This window comes from Sciurus vulgaris (genome assembly GCF_902686455.1).
Source record: "Sciurus vulgaris genome assembly, chromosome: 3".
In the NCBI taxonomy this organism is placed as follows: Eukaryota; Metazoa; Chordata; class Mammalia; order Rodentia; family Sciuridae; genus Sciurus; species Sciurus vulgaris.
In genome coordinates this window covers 131,010,935-131,026,193 of record NC_136463.1, presented here as the reverse complement: position 1 = coordinate 131,026,193, position 15,259 = coordinate 131,010,935, and the positions used below count along the sequence as shown (strand labels likewise).

Here is a 15,259-nt window from a genome sequence, read left to right as displayed (position 1 = left end):
TAGACTATGTGTTGAGCCCTTGTGGAAAATAATATGGCTCAGTTTGAATTGACAAAGCTATACTGGAATCTCTCAGGAATTTCCCTTCCCACTACATATTCACTTTTAGACTATAAATATAAAGAGAAGAACTGTATGCATTAGTTACAGCAGTAAAATGGCTTACATACAAGTGCTTACCTACACATAATTCCCAAAAGATTACTACAGTACTGGCAGGAATACGTACTGCCTTGGAGGAAGACTCAGGATAAGATTTTATTCAAGTTGTATCAGAGCCAAAGTATTTCACAGGCTTAGCAAAAATGGACAAAAATTAATATGACCTATACATAATTCTCATAAGATTTATCACGGTTCAGGAACAGAAATATTTATTATTCTGAAGGCACCATCACACAAAAGGACTGACACACAATATAAGGAACAGGCCCCCCCACCCGCGGGCTCTGCTCCCAGGGAGCTGTGTAAGCAGACATCCAAAAGGACAGAGTGAGCGTCTCAAGGCTGGGTGTATAGCCACACTTAAGGGCTACCAGGTTGGGACAGTAGGAATGAAAATTCCTGTTTAGTGATGAGATGATTGTGAGGGTACTGGTCCACCATACAATTAAATAAATATGCTAGATGAGCCAAACCAACATTGTGGAAAGGATTATCAGTGTTTCTATACACAACTACTTAATTCCTGACATGTTCTTAAAGAGGAATAGCCTTGAACTGATATATAACCTCTGTTTTTAAAAAGACTTATCCTCTCCCACTCATTTTAAATGGCTATTTCATGGGGGAACAAAAATCCCAAAAAGGCACTGTGAACAAGGGGGTACTATTTAAGTAGCAATAACTATTTATAGAAACTATACCAATATAAGCATGCCATGTTCTTTTTGAATATCCAATTAAGAGTTAAAACATTTCGTGTGGGGTGCTTAAAGCAGTCATGAAAAACACTGCCAACAATAAGGTGCCTTAAAAACATGTATACATGTTACTTAGAAATCGATAAGAAAACCAGATTTCTCTCTCTCTCTCTCAAGATGGGAAATTCAAAATAACTGAAAAATGTTACTAGCAATACTTAATGTATTATTTTTCCTTTGTGAAAAAATATATAAAATAATATCCTTTAGGAACCTAAAAAAAAAAATCTTTTCACAGACCTAAAGTTAACTAAATTCAGTGATGGTTCTTTGGCTTGAGTGTGATAGATATACATGGTCCTTACTCTCCTTTCTCAAGGAATTAATTGCTGTGGTTAGAAAAGCAAGAGAGAGCACATTCTTTGAGGTTCTTCCAAGGTTTTAAAGGGAATGCTTTATAACTACAAAAGACGAAATAATTTAACATTGATTTTTAAAACAATTAGAGATTGATACAACCTAGCTATTGATATATTGTTAGTAATCCAAATAGATTTAGTCATAGGCTGTACTTATTAGGTTACATCAATAAAATAACAAAAATTAATTTTTGAATCAGTGGAAATATTAAGATGATAAAGAGGAAAGAAAAACCCATATGCAAACAGAATAACACCTTCACACTCCCTTTGAGAAAAAAAAATCTTAGACCCAAGTCCAGTTTATTAATAATGTTTCTATAATCTCTTGACATTATACAAGCAGTTTTTACAGTTAAATTTCACACTGAAGACAAACACTATTTGGCTTAGGGAACAGAAAGCTGAGTAACTTATATCCTTCATATCAGACACTATATTTCAACAGTTTCAGTAAACCTTTTACACTTTCTGGATTCCAGCATCAATGTATAAGTTCATTTTTTTTTCCTTTCCTTTCCTTTTCAGTAAAGTGAAATTAGTAAGAATTAAATGAATATGCTGACATATGGCTCATCTGGGAACATGCAACCTTGGGCAAAGCCAAGCTTCCACAACTCAAAGCCAAAGGTGGAATAGTGAATTCTTCAGTCCTAACCTGGTACTTGTAATACTTTCTGCTTTTTTCCTACCATGAGAGCTAAGCCCTAATTAAAATCAAAGTTGCTAAGTGGCAAACAAAAAAATACTAAAAATGTCTTTTACTCTTAATCTCAGTTTCTTAAAATGTAGATATGCTTTCCACAGCATTCCATTCGGCTGCCTCAAGCACCATCACATGCACTTTGTGAATCAATCCATACTAAATAACTGTGTTCTAATATTGATATGGATAGAAGCTCAACCAAACCCAGCCCATTTGAAGACTTGAGGGAACACACTTCGGCTTAGGACTTCAGAGCTTCTCTGATTTGACTGCAGTTAAGAAGTAGCTCTGAAAAAATATGACAAGAGAAAATCTCTGGGGCCAACATGCAGAAAGGCATTTTAAAAAACGCAAGCTAGGACTTAGTTACTAAAATGATATTCTTTAAAAAAAAAAAAAAAAAGGTTTCCTTGCAACCATCTGCATCTGGTATATTATGCACACTGATGGCAGCTCATCCTTTATTGCGCTTGTTTTCCAAATCAACACAGTTATGCCAACTAGATGGCTTCCAGCTTCACAAATAACTTTAGAGTAATAGTCCTATAATATGCAAGCACTTTTAGGAAGAAAACTCCCAACTACTCAGAAGCAGAAGAATATAATCCTCTTTTCTGTGGTAAATACTGGGCACAATTGACAAGTGACTTCCACAATTCTTACCAAACTAAAAAAGCTCAAATTACTTAGCATAAGACTAATTCCACTTTTGCACTACTATAAATGGCACCAAACATTAAGGCAACAGTTTCTCTAGGGGTCAGTAATGCCTGTTCATATTAGGTCTTTTCAGTTTCATTTCTCACTAGCAGCAAGTTCCCATTACCATTGAAAACCTAACCAAGTGAGATATCATCAAGATGTAAGCAAAATATTAACAAACATGACTAGCTTAAGAAAGTCAGTGTTACCCAGTTAGAAAATCATATAGGGTATGGGTTTTCAGAATTTTAAATAAACTTGTTCAGAATGAGTTAAGAAGCCTCACATACACAATGTTCTCCAGGTTTTAACTATTTATGAAGCCATTTTCAGATACTTCAAGAACAAAAGATGTGGTTTAAGTGCTTTTGTGCATATTCATGAACTCAGTCCTCCGCAGATACTAAGTCTGTACTCAGGCACCTCCCAGATGTGGGTGTGTCAAAGTTGGGGAAAGGCTTTCTGATATACTGAATCAGAGTGAAAAGGTACAGATGAACATTCTTGTGTTTCAAAATGATCCCTGTAGAAATGATTCCAACTACAAAATATAGTCACCATTTTAAAATTAAGGTTGGGAAATCCTGCATACATGGAAAAAGAAAAACAAAGACATAAATCACTAATTTCCATAAGGTTCATGTAGAATAGTGAACACAACAATTCCAGGTGTTACCTTTATAGATTCCTAATATCTAATACAGATTTGTGAGGCTGTTGAAACCTGAACTCCCTGGGAAAGAATATTATAACAATCACATGCAAAGGAATGGATCTGCTTATCAATCTGTTTTATTTTTTAAAATTGCTCAGAAACACGTATACACTTTTGGTGAGATATTAGTACCTTGCTAAATTTTACATTTTGATTACCAATTAGAGAAATCATCTTCATGAATAGATGCATTTTATAAAGTTGAGAATGTTATCATTCTAGAGGCAATTTCCTCATCAAGTGTTCAACTATTTCAAATCATAAAGGGTTTTAAGCATCCATCGGCTGGAAATTTTATAATTAAAAATAAATCACCAATGAAGAAAGGCAGCTTCTAAAAATACAGTTTTAGTTTTTGTAGTTACACTAGTACTTAATTTTGGTTTGTTTATAGTTTTAAGTTCATTAGTTTGAGGCCAATTTAATAGTTAAAAATTATTTTGAAGTCTTAAAAATGCATTTGTCAATTTTAAATTTTCACTTTTCTGGTTAAGGCTACTTCAGATAAAAAAGATATTAAACTGCCCAAAAATAGTTTTGGAGTTGTTGCTACAGAGTGTGTCCTTTTAAAGGATTATGTGCATTTTGACTTATCCGATTAAACATTAGTTTTAAAAAATTATCAAAAGTTAGGTATTGCAGTAAGAAAAGAACCCATCTTAAAATGTGAAACATGAACCTTGACAGACAGTGATTTAAAGTAATCATTTCACTCATTTTAAAAGCCAGGTTTAAATGTAAAAATGTTTGCTAAATGTGATTAATGCTCTCTTTATTACTTAAGAAATAGAATATTTCAAACTTTTGATTATGGTATATGCATTAATACATTTTTTTTAAAATTTAGGTTAAACCAGTAATTCAAAAAAGGCATTAAACCATTATTAAGAACTGATTTGAAACTTATTTTCACATGAAAATTTACCATGCTATTTGGGTTAATTAAAAAAAATTAAAGATTTTTGTCACTGAACTTGTTGAGGCTTTCAAATCGAATAGCTAAATCGCAACTGTTTCTTTAGCCAAAGAATTCCTTGAGCTGGAGACATCAGGGCCAGAGCCTTCCTTCGGTTCCTGTTGCAGCTTCTGTAGCTCAGCAACAAGCATGGGACAGGAGAAACACTGGGGCTCTAGGCTGGATAAAGGCATTCATTTCATAGTAAACCTGTCCTTCACAGGAATAAGTGAGGGATAAGTCAGCTTTTCTTACAAAACATACTATGAATGTGATGCGAATACAAACTTATACCTCAGCAGAAAGAAAAACATCAAGAACAAAAAATGTGTCCCCTCACAAATTAATTCATATACTGATGATTACAACTGTATACTAATTTCAAAGAAAACTGTAGGCCAAGCACCTTATGGAATTGAAGGCCTCCTGGTTACAGGTTGCCTATATTCTTTCCTCCCTTAATGGCCTATCACAGTAGAATAAGCTCTTAGCAAACATACAAACTGTAGTAAACATACAAACTGTTATCACTCCTCAGTGGACTCTTTTCCTAAATATTTGCTTCCAAAAGGCCAAAGAACAATAAATGATACCAAAAGCTGCCTTTGTTCCTCAAGAGGAAGCATTAATATAAAACAGCTGGCAGCATCTTCCTTTGAAATATCTGGTAGCCGTGTGGTGCTTGACTAAAATTTGAAATGATAACCAATTGGCTGTAAACTGATATACCTACACTGAGAGAGATTTAAGAACACCATCTGTCAATCCATAGATGTGGAAACAAAACAAAACTACAGAATGAAAGCATACTTATGTTAAACCAACAAACAAATGTAGCCAAAATGTCCATAATATATTTGATTACTGGTATAACCATATAGTTGAAGAATTTTTTTAAAAAAAAGTGACATTTTCCATAATGATACTAATGGATTTATAAAAGGTTTCTATTTCCAAAGATGTTAGTGGGGTCCACATATTCCTTGACAGACTTCAGCATTCCAAAGCCGACATCGGAGATACTTTCCTTTAGCCACTGCTTCCGCAACTTGCCCACTGGAAAAACAAAATCAAAAATGCTTCAATATACACTATGATGCTGGGAACCAATCAATCTTGTGACCACGAGTGAACAAACACTGTTTGATAAATGCTTTTATTCAAAAATGAGAAATGTTTTGCTTTATTTGATTTATTGAGCCCACCAGACTATCAAGCTCATTAAGCTCAATGCATTCCCAGGGGAAGTCTGTGCTCCACAGTGTCTCCTTTCTCTGTAAACTATGAAATGGAGATTGAAGGAAGCTTGGACTGAGATTACAGCCATTTTATAAATACAAAAGAGGAGAAAAATATGCTTTTCAAAAGAACCCAACTCATCTTAACTACTAAAACATACCAAAGTTTCAGAGAAAATAAAGTTAACTAAAGAAAAACATCACATTGAGATGAATTAGTTGGCAATGCTTTCCAAAAACAACAGTATAGATCCTTAAAATATTTTAAGGAGTACAAAGACTTTTCCAAAAAAATCTGAATCTTTAACAGTCTTATGGGGAAAAAAAATCTAGCCGTGAAACTTTGTTTATATTTTCTTGTCAAATGTTTTTAAATAAATTTGCATGTTCCCAAATAATGGTTACTTTCTTCCTATTGTTTTTTCAATTAGAAATATTTTTGGCACTGAAAAGAATCAGATGCCTAATCCATCTTCAACTTAATCTTTAGCTTTTACAAACTTTATCATGTTCCCCTTCTTTGTGTCTAAGTCTTACTAATTTAGAGAATGGAGTAACAGCATAAGTTATATTTTAAAAGGCATTAAATGAAAAACATAACTTTACTAAGTATAACTTTTGTAAGAAAGGATATATAAAAGAATTCTAAATTGTCAACTTAATTTGGCTCTGAAAAGCAAAGCAATATGCTGACTTATGTGTGGCAAAATAAGTGTTTTAATTTATGGTTATGATTATTTGCAGTTAGTATTTCTCAAACACAAGCATTACTGTAATAAATGAACTCAAATGGTCATTTTCCACAAATGTTCATTACGATCCAAAGTCATCAACAGTGATTTGTTGACCAACCGAAATGAGAAACCTTCTCTCATTAAACTATTCAGCCTGTCACTCTAAAACGCACTCCCATTTATCAGGCTGCAGCAATACATCATAGCATCTGCCTTTTGGAAACCTTAAATACCATCTCAGTTCGACTCAAACCATCTTCTGTGTCCAGTTCTCCAGGAAGCCATCAAATTGTCATCAAAATAATAAATAGCATGATTTCTCCCTGGCTTTTGGAAATAAGAAAGTATTACTAGTGTTAAGAAAGGGGGAAATGAGGTTCAGCAGGGGGAAAAAAAACCCCAAAATTCAAAATAAAACCTTTGGTTTAAAATAGATCTAAATCCAGAGGCAAAAAGTACAAATTACTACTCACACCATCTCTGCCACTTAAAAGATTTTTCTGCCATGACCTTTTACTTAAGGTACAACTCCTAAGTAGTCTTTAGCCTTAGTTTTCTCATCTGCAAATGGATTAGAATCTATACTCTATTCAATTCTGATAATCTATGATTTCAAGTATTTAAGAAGATAAAAATCCGTTATTTCCAGATTTGCTCTGTGAGATTAAAAAAAAAAAAAAGCAACTACTCTGAGTGTTGGAGGTGATATTACATTTCTGGGTTACTTTTATAAGCTGGCTACACTGAAGCAGCTCAAGAGGGGTAAGAGCAGTCAATGCCAGTCTCTACTGTTATCTGTAATATAGTTTCACTGAATGTGTCCTGTGGTTATAGATGTAATTGTGCTGAAAAGACTGCAAACAACTGCTCCAACAAGATGGAGCACATTAGAAGCTCAGCAGGATGCCCAACAGCTAGCTTGTCTGCCTGGTTTTACACCTCTAGTAATAATGCAATTCCACAAGGAACTGAACCATCGTCTGAGAAGCCACCCAACAGCCATTGCATATTTAATGAAGTTGCTCACCAAGCGCTGGAAAACAGAAGGTGCTTGGAGTGCATCATTAGTTCTGTCAGAAGGATAATTTACACATCTATCTTGTCAAATTTTCTATGGTTTATACTTTTACAATAATCAATCTAACATACATTTGATTAGTGAACTAGAAAGTTAAAAAAAAAAAAGAGAGAAAGACAGTATAGCCAACATAGCTGTGGACTCTCATAAACATATTTAATGGAAGAATTTAACCCCTTGGTGGTAGAGGTCTATGAGCTTCTTTTGGTACTTATAACAGAAACTGAAATGGGTTTAGAAGTCAGGGTTTATGCAATTAAAAGGATTAGAAATCTTTGGTTTTGCTCAACAAATTAAGTCAACTACATTGTACAAAAAGAAAACACAGTTTAAGTAAAAACAATGTGCCTTACAAGGCAATTACTGGAAAACAGTTTGGGGCTTCTGGAGAACTTTCTGTGACTACCTCAGATTAATACAACAACCAACCCCACAGGCCTAATCCCAGAGAAGGAAGACACTTGGAAGTAGAAAATTTTTGTTTCACAGCTAGACAACAATGCTCTTTGTACAATCCTTAACTTGCACTGTGAGATATTCAGAAATTAGCCAGCTATACTGTACTGCAGACATATGTACTACATATGCAATATGCATAAGTAACACAGGTGTATACACTTACAAAGTACTTGTTTAAACATTTGCACAGTTCATTTTCTGAAAGGGAAGAAATGATTCTCTTTTACATAGTGTGCCGCACTGGAGGAAGGAAGAATGCATGAATAAAAACTGGAAAAACAGCCAATAACAGGTGGTCTAAGAATACTTCAACACTTGGTATTATTATACCTTGAAAAGGCACATGCACATTCAGACCACATAAAGCACATTCTTCTTTCTAGGCCTGGATCATTTGATGTGGGATATTCATAACTACTGACCCAACGACCTTCCTTTTACTTCTGATTCTCTAGAAGCATAGACCTAATCTGAGAGGTAACAATAATTGAGCTACAAATGCCAGGTCCACCATCTTCAAAAATAAGATAGAGACCCCATATTCCCCACACATCATTATTATTTTGGTATATAAACCAAATATTTAAAAGTCTTGAAAAGTATTTCACAAGGTACAAAATAGGTGGGCCCAAAATTGAATGTTATGAAAACTAATGGTGTTGGGGGATTCTCATTAAACTAAAAATGGGGTTCACCTTTTTAGAATTTGATTTCAAATAATAAATAGAGGAATATTTTTTAATGTGTTCTTCTATAATATACAGTACATTTTTAAAAATTTACTTTTGGAACAGAGAAAATGGAAGCTTTCAGGGATAGTCTCCTATCCCCTTTGGATGCTAACAGATCTAGGAACAATGTATTTTGTGGTATGATCAACAGTATAAAAGAATGAACAGATGTGAGGGGTAGGGAGTGAAATGATTTTGTATATGGAAAATGTGGACATGGGGGCCAGCCTATTCCCCTGGGGCTACACTCATGGGACAACTCATATTCACATTCACTCTGTGTGGTTTAAGGGACAAAAAACTTACCAAAAACTATCAATTATAAAAAGGACAAATCTGGGGTCTGCTGGTTACAAAGGTCTCTACCTAGATAAGATATATTTTAACATTTTAAATTCTAAGTGTTGGTTATAAAGTCAAAAGACTTTTATAGATTTATTAAAAAGAATGAATTATGAAATGAGCCATACAGATAGAAGCTTACTAAAAGTAAAACACAGAAGTAGAATTTAGCCACAGCCAAAAGCAACTAACCATTATTATAACAACTACATTTAGAGGACTGGATGTATAGCTCAGTGGCAAAGCACTTGCTAAATGCCCTGGGTTCAATCCCAGGCAAAAATTGGAACAAAAATCCTGTAATTTGAAAACAGTTTCAGCATGCTAGGTGCCTATTTAGCATTAATCTACAGGTCAGATTTTAAAAAGAAAATCTAGAATTAGCTGCTTATGGGAATATTCTGAGCAATGACTTTTTATTTCTAGATTTAATCAATCAGACCAAACTACTGAAGGATCATGTAATGAATTAGTGCTGCAAGGACATACAGTCTCTTGTCAGATGAGGTTCTGGCATCCTGGAATTGTTAGGCACTAATGGGAAAAGAAAAGAAAAACAATAGCATTTCTACTCTTTGAGAGCATTTCACTGTGATATTTCTTCAGATGGGGTTTTGGCCTGAAAAAAAGAGGTGGTGCATCATTTGTATGTCTATAAACACAAAGCACATTTCTGTTTGGTTAGGTGGTTTCAGTGGAGGTATATACTGAATGTTAGCCAACAGATCTCTAACAGAGGGATGATAACATCTACCCTTTAACAGAATATGATATGGGACTATGACTACTCAAATAAAAATAAATTTAATGCTTAGTAGATACTAAAGGTCAATGATTTCTTTTAAGTCATCTGACTTATTTTCTACTAAGTTAAACTTCTGATATCATGAGGACAAGTTCATGAATATTAGGAACTTTACTAAAAGCAGCTAAAATCCAGGTGTTATATAAGATTTTTCTCTCATTGTCAATACTACAAATGTCAGTTTTCTAAATGCTTAGATTTCTTCTGTGCAGTTTATGCAACAGCTGTAAGTGCTTAGAGACCCTTGAATAAGTCTTTACTAGAGATTATGAAACTGAAAAAAAAAGTTTCAATTATTAGGATGATAACAGATCACACGAGCTGGATTCAGCCTGTCCTCAGAATCACCATCAAGTCCTAATTCTACTGTATGCTTACAAATGATGACTTGACACACTTAAAATTTAAATCAGAGTAGCAATCATTATCTGTACAATAGAGACCAAAGCTAGTGAACAGGTCATAATATGAGACAGATAAGAATAAAAAAGGGCAAAAAACATGTGCTCCTTGAAGACTAAGGCCATGTTTTATTCCTTTGTAGTCCTGCTGCATAAGAGTACACATCATGCAGTAAGAATTCAATAAATGTTAGTTGAAATTTTAAAAAGTACGGAACTACAGTTATTTCTAAGCCATTTGAGATACGGCGTAGGAATTCTAGTATCCAGGGAAAGCAAACATGAATTTCCTCAACCTCAACTTCCTTTGATTGTATCTGTCTTGCATTTCCAATATTTTGACATTATTTCTTGGACATATTCAGAACTATTCTGTAGTAGCAAACACAAAAGAAGGTACATCATGAAATCTCAAATTCTCATTTCCTTCACAATCTCTAAGATTCTTAATTATATCAGTGGTTCTCAAATGATGTGATTTTGGTCCCCAGGATACATTCAAGCAATGTCTAGAGACATTTCTGATTGTCATAACTGAGATCTACTGGGTGGAAGCCACAGATGCTGTTAAATGTCTAAAATGCATGGGACAGTCCCCACAATAAGCAATTACCTGGCCAAAAATGTAAACAGTACCACGACTGAGAAATCCTGGTGTCTATACGCTTCCCCGTGCTTATAGTTAAACTGTTAGAATATCAACCATTAATGACAAATGCTACTTGAATCTAATGTCTACAGAAAAAAATTCCATATTTTTGGGAGCCATTTTTCTAACCAATGGGTGAAAATATAAAGCTTCATAGCACTGTCCAAAAGAACACTCTATGATAAAGAAAATGTTCTGTATCTGCATTGTTTAACATGGGGGCCACTAGTTGCATTTGGCTATAAAGTACTTGAAATGTGCCTAGTGTAACTAAGAACATGAAATTAAAATTTTAATTTTAATTGCAGAATTTAAATGTAAATTACTACACGTACAATAGGGGTTTCTGTATTAGCCAGCACAGTTACAGACAACATAAGAAATAAATTTAACCTAAAGTCACCTTTCTATTAAAGGATATCTATTAGGACTGTTTGCTAATTACATGAAACTCACCAAGAAGAGTTAAGTATTCTGTAACAATATAATAATGCAGTACATAGACTAACAAACATAATTTTCTGTCCCACACATAAAACTCTTGGGAAGAAAAAATTCTCTTCCGAGGTCTAAAGAGCAGTAGTATTATCCAAGCCCCCTATCTTCTCCTAATGATACTGTTGAGGCTGGAAGAACTATAAATATAGCATGTAGAAGAAAGTAAACACAATGTTGTCCCTGGCCCTTCTCTTGAACTGAGCATCTGAAGCTACATGGGTGGGAAAGGACTAGAATTAATACATTCTTGCTATAGATTTTCTATGTCAGCTCCCAAATCTGCTTATGAATATAGCTGAAGTATGGTAATGTTCTGCTAAATTATGGGTTAAACTGGTTTTTAGTCTGTTCTTAGGATAACTATTTACAATATTGCTTCAGTGGAAAAATAATATAATCAACTTCTAAGGTCTATGAGAAAAGACCAACCACAAAGAAGAAACTGGAAAAATTAATTTGAAGAGTAAAATAAAATTTCTGCTTTCTTACAGTAATCTGATAAAGACTCAATGTTGGAAAGGCTACATTCATCTGCAGGCTATCAAAAGAACAGGATATTGACACTGATAGACAAGACATACAACAGGTTACATCACCCAAAAGGAATCTCTGTGTTGTCTGATTATAATCACCCTCCTCCCTAGTCCTGACTCCTAGAAGCCATTAATCAGTTCGCTGGGTTTTTATAATTCTGTCATTTCAGAAAAGTTATAGAATCATACAGTATGTAATGTTTTGGGGGGTAGTGTTTTATGTTCAGCATAATTTCATGGAGATTCAGCCAAACTTGTGATAAGCATCAATAGCTCATTCCTTTTTCTTGCTAAGTAGTATTCTATGGTATGGATGTACTGCAGTATGTTTAGGCCATTCACCAGATAAGGACATCTGTATTATGAATACAGCTGCTGTTGAACATCTTTCCTTGTGGTTATCTGCCATCTGATTATCCTTCTCAGTGAAATGCTCCTTTCTGCTTTTTACCCATTTTCTAACTGGGTATTTTCTATTGCCTTTTTGCTGTTAAGTTTTCAGGGTACTTATTATAGATGTCTTTTTTTGGATATGTGGTTTGCACATATTTTCTGCCACTCTAATCTCTTTTCCTTCTCCTAATGGAGTCTTTCCCAGAGTAAAAATTCTTAATTTTGATGAAATCCAGTTTACTAATTTTCCTTTTATGGGTTATACTGTTGGTTATATGTCCAGTCTAAAAATAAGAACTACTTGCCAACCTCTTGAATCCAAATTTTCTACTATGCTTTTCTTCTACATTTTATATTTTGCATTTAAGTTCATTACCCATTTTGAGTTTATTTTTGTATAGATGTGAGGTTGGGTCAATGTCTTGTCTGTTCATTTGTTTTGTGTTGTTTTTGCCTACAGATCTGCAATTGTTTCAGCACCAGTTCTTGGAAGAGGATGTTGCTTCCTCCATTGAAATGCTTTTGCATTTTGTCAAAAATTAGTTAGATATATTTGTGTGGGTCTTCTTCTGGGTTCTCAATTCTGTTCCACTGATCTATGTGTCTTTCCTTCAAAACAACATAGATTACTGTAGATATAAAATAAGACTCAAAATCTGGTAGCTTGCTGGGCACAGTGGTGCATGTCTGTAATCCCAGCAACTCAGTAGGCTGAGGCAGGAGGACTGACAAGTTCAGGGCCAGCCTCAGCAACTTAGTGAGACCCTAGGCAATTTATCAAGACCCTGTCACAAAATAAAAAAATAAAAGGGTTGAGGGTTGGGGTAATCCTCAGTGGTAAAGCACCCCTAAGTTCAACCCCAAGTTAACAAAAAGCAAAGAAAGAAATCAGGTAGATTGATTGCCATCATTTTATTCTTCTCTTTTCAAAACTGTTTTAGTTATCTAGTTCCTTTGCCCTGCCACTTCTAGTTTAGAATAATCTTTTCTATACCCACAAAATATCCTTGCTGCAATTTTGATAGGATATATCAAATTTGGAGAGAACTGACATTTTTACTATGTTAAATCTTCCACCAACCCATGAACACTGTAAGTTCCTTCATTTATTTAGGTCTTCCTTGGTTTCTTTCTTCAACATTCTATAATCTTCAGCACACAGATTCTTTTTCTACTTTGTTAGATTTATGCTTAAGTATGTACATGGTTTATTAGATTTATGCCTCCATTTTTTGAGGAACTACAAGTGGCATTGTGTTTTAAATTTGGGGCTCTATATTTATTATTTCCCCCATTTTTTTATTGGTATGTTATAGTTGTACATAATATATGTATTATTGATGTGTAGAAATATAATTAATTTTGTGTGTGACCTACTATTCTGCAGTTTTGCCCTGTGTAAATTCCTTGGGATTTTCCATGACAATCGTGTAATTTACAAATAAGGGCAGTTTTATTTCTTCCTTTCCAACCTATATACTTTTAATTTCACACTACAGAGTTTTTAAACAAATGATCCCAAAGCTGATCTTTTGAGTAGTCTTTTACCTGAAAAGTTTCTGATACTATTAGATTTTGTTAAGATCACAGAAAGAGCTAAGAGTAGCTGCCCTGTGCATATAATAGAAAATAATTTTGATAAAGATGCCAATATTTAAACTAGGATTATTTTACTTAATCAAGGTTTTTACTTTCTGACAAAGTCTTAGGTATAAATTTTAGCAAATGAACAAATTAAAAACTTAAGTCATAAATTGAAATTAAATATGTAGCTGACATAAACTCTGCTGGTTAAACTGCCCAGCTCGTCAGTTACAAAAACAAGCATTATGAAGATTAAGTTAAGCAGACTTTATATTTCCTATAGCCTCCAGTTCCAGACTACATCTGTTTTCTTTGATACACAAAACCAGAGTTAAAATAGCTCCATTTATCACAGCATGATTGTAGGCAGACAAACCAGCCTGTCTGTTTCCAGATAGTGAAAGCAACTGTTATTAATCACAATTACAGGCCAAACCCACTATGAGAAATTGCATCAATATTCTCCCAACCCCCAGCTCCTCTCATATGGAACTCAAAAATGGTACTGAGAGCATCATGACACTGCCTGAAGGTCAGTAAATAAAGATGCTACTCTGAGGTCAGTTTTCAGTCAGGGTTGCAAATCAAGGAAAACCTATTGAAACATAAAAATAAGTGATACCTCAAAATCTCCAGTATTGATTAAGTTTAGCAGGACAATTAAACAAACTATTTAAAATTTATATTGAAAAGGTTTCTTCATGAACTATAATGAATAGTAACTGAAATTTGAAATTTATGAATCATAATTTAAAGCCAAGAAGCTATTATGAAAATAGACATTTTTCTCCAACAAATTTCATAGCAAATAGTACGGAAAGAAATTTTTTTTTCTTGCCATACATATTTTAAGAGACTTTCCTATAAAGTGAAATCAGCTGCAGGTTATAGATGACAAAGTATTAAGTGCAACATTTAATCATATCCTTTGAATACGTGGGGTTATTTCTAGGTAAACTGTAACCCTTTTCTTCAATGGTACGATGAGAGATTAAGACTACAAACAGAGATCCACCTGGTATTTCTATTACTGTTAGAAAAAAAAATACAATTTTTTAAGCACCTACTACATGCAAGGCATTTTAGAACTTCACATACATTATTACAGTTAGGTCTTCCAATTAATCTATGAGGTAGGTACTATTATTCTTGTACTGTAGGTGGGGCCAATTGCAGTTCAGAGAAATTATTTCCTTAAGGCTACACATCTACTTAAGTGCTGAGCCAGGAGTACAATACAGACCTCATTCCAAATCCAATATTTTCCATTATCAGCCCCTCAAATTTATACTTGTTTTTTAAAAAGTGTTAACAGGAACCTCATATACATAAGGTACCTATGGAAGAACACTAAAATGACTGCAGGTATGGAACTGTACAGAAATGCACATTACTCTCCACTGGTCTAGTTATCCACTGAACAAATGACTGGTAATATATTTTCCTGGAAATAT

General features: G+C 34.1%; 1 protein-coding gene across 1 annotated transcript in view; it reads right to left on the bottom strand.

Moving 5' to 3' along the window:
• Window positions 1-1,551: 1,551 nt before the first annotated feature.
• Window positions 1,552-15,259, bottom strand: part of AGPS (alkylglycerone phosphate synthase) — a 125,490-nt gene continuing 111,782 nt past the window's right edge. Inside the window, exon 20 of the mRNA XM_079132209.1 lies at window positions 1,552-5,416. Within this exon, the coding sequence (XP_078988335.1) occupies window positions 5,295-5,416 (122 nt within the window). The 3' untranslated portion in view covers window positions 1,552-5,294. The remainder of the gene's footprint in view (window positions 5,417-15,259) is intronic.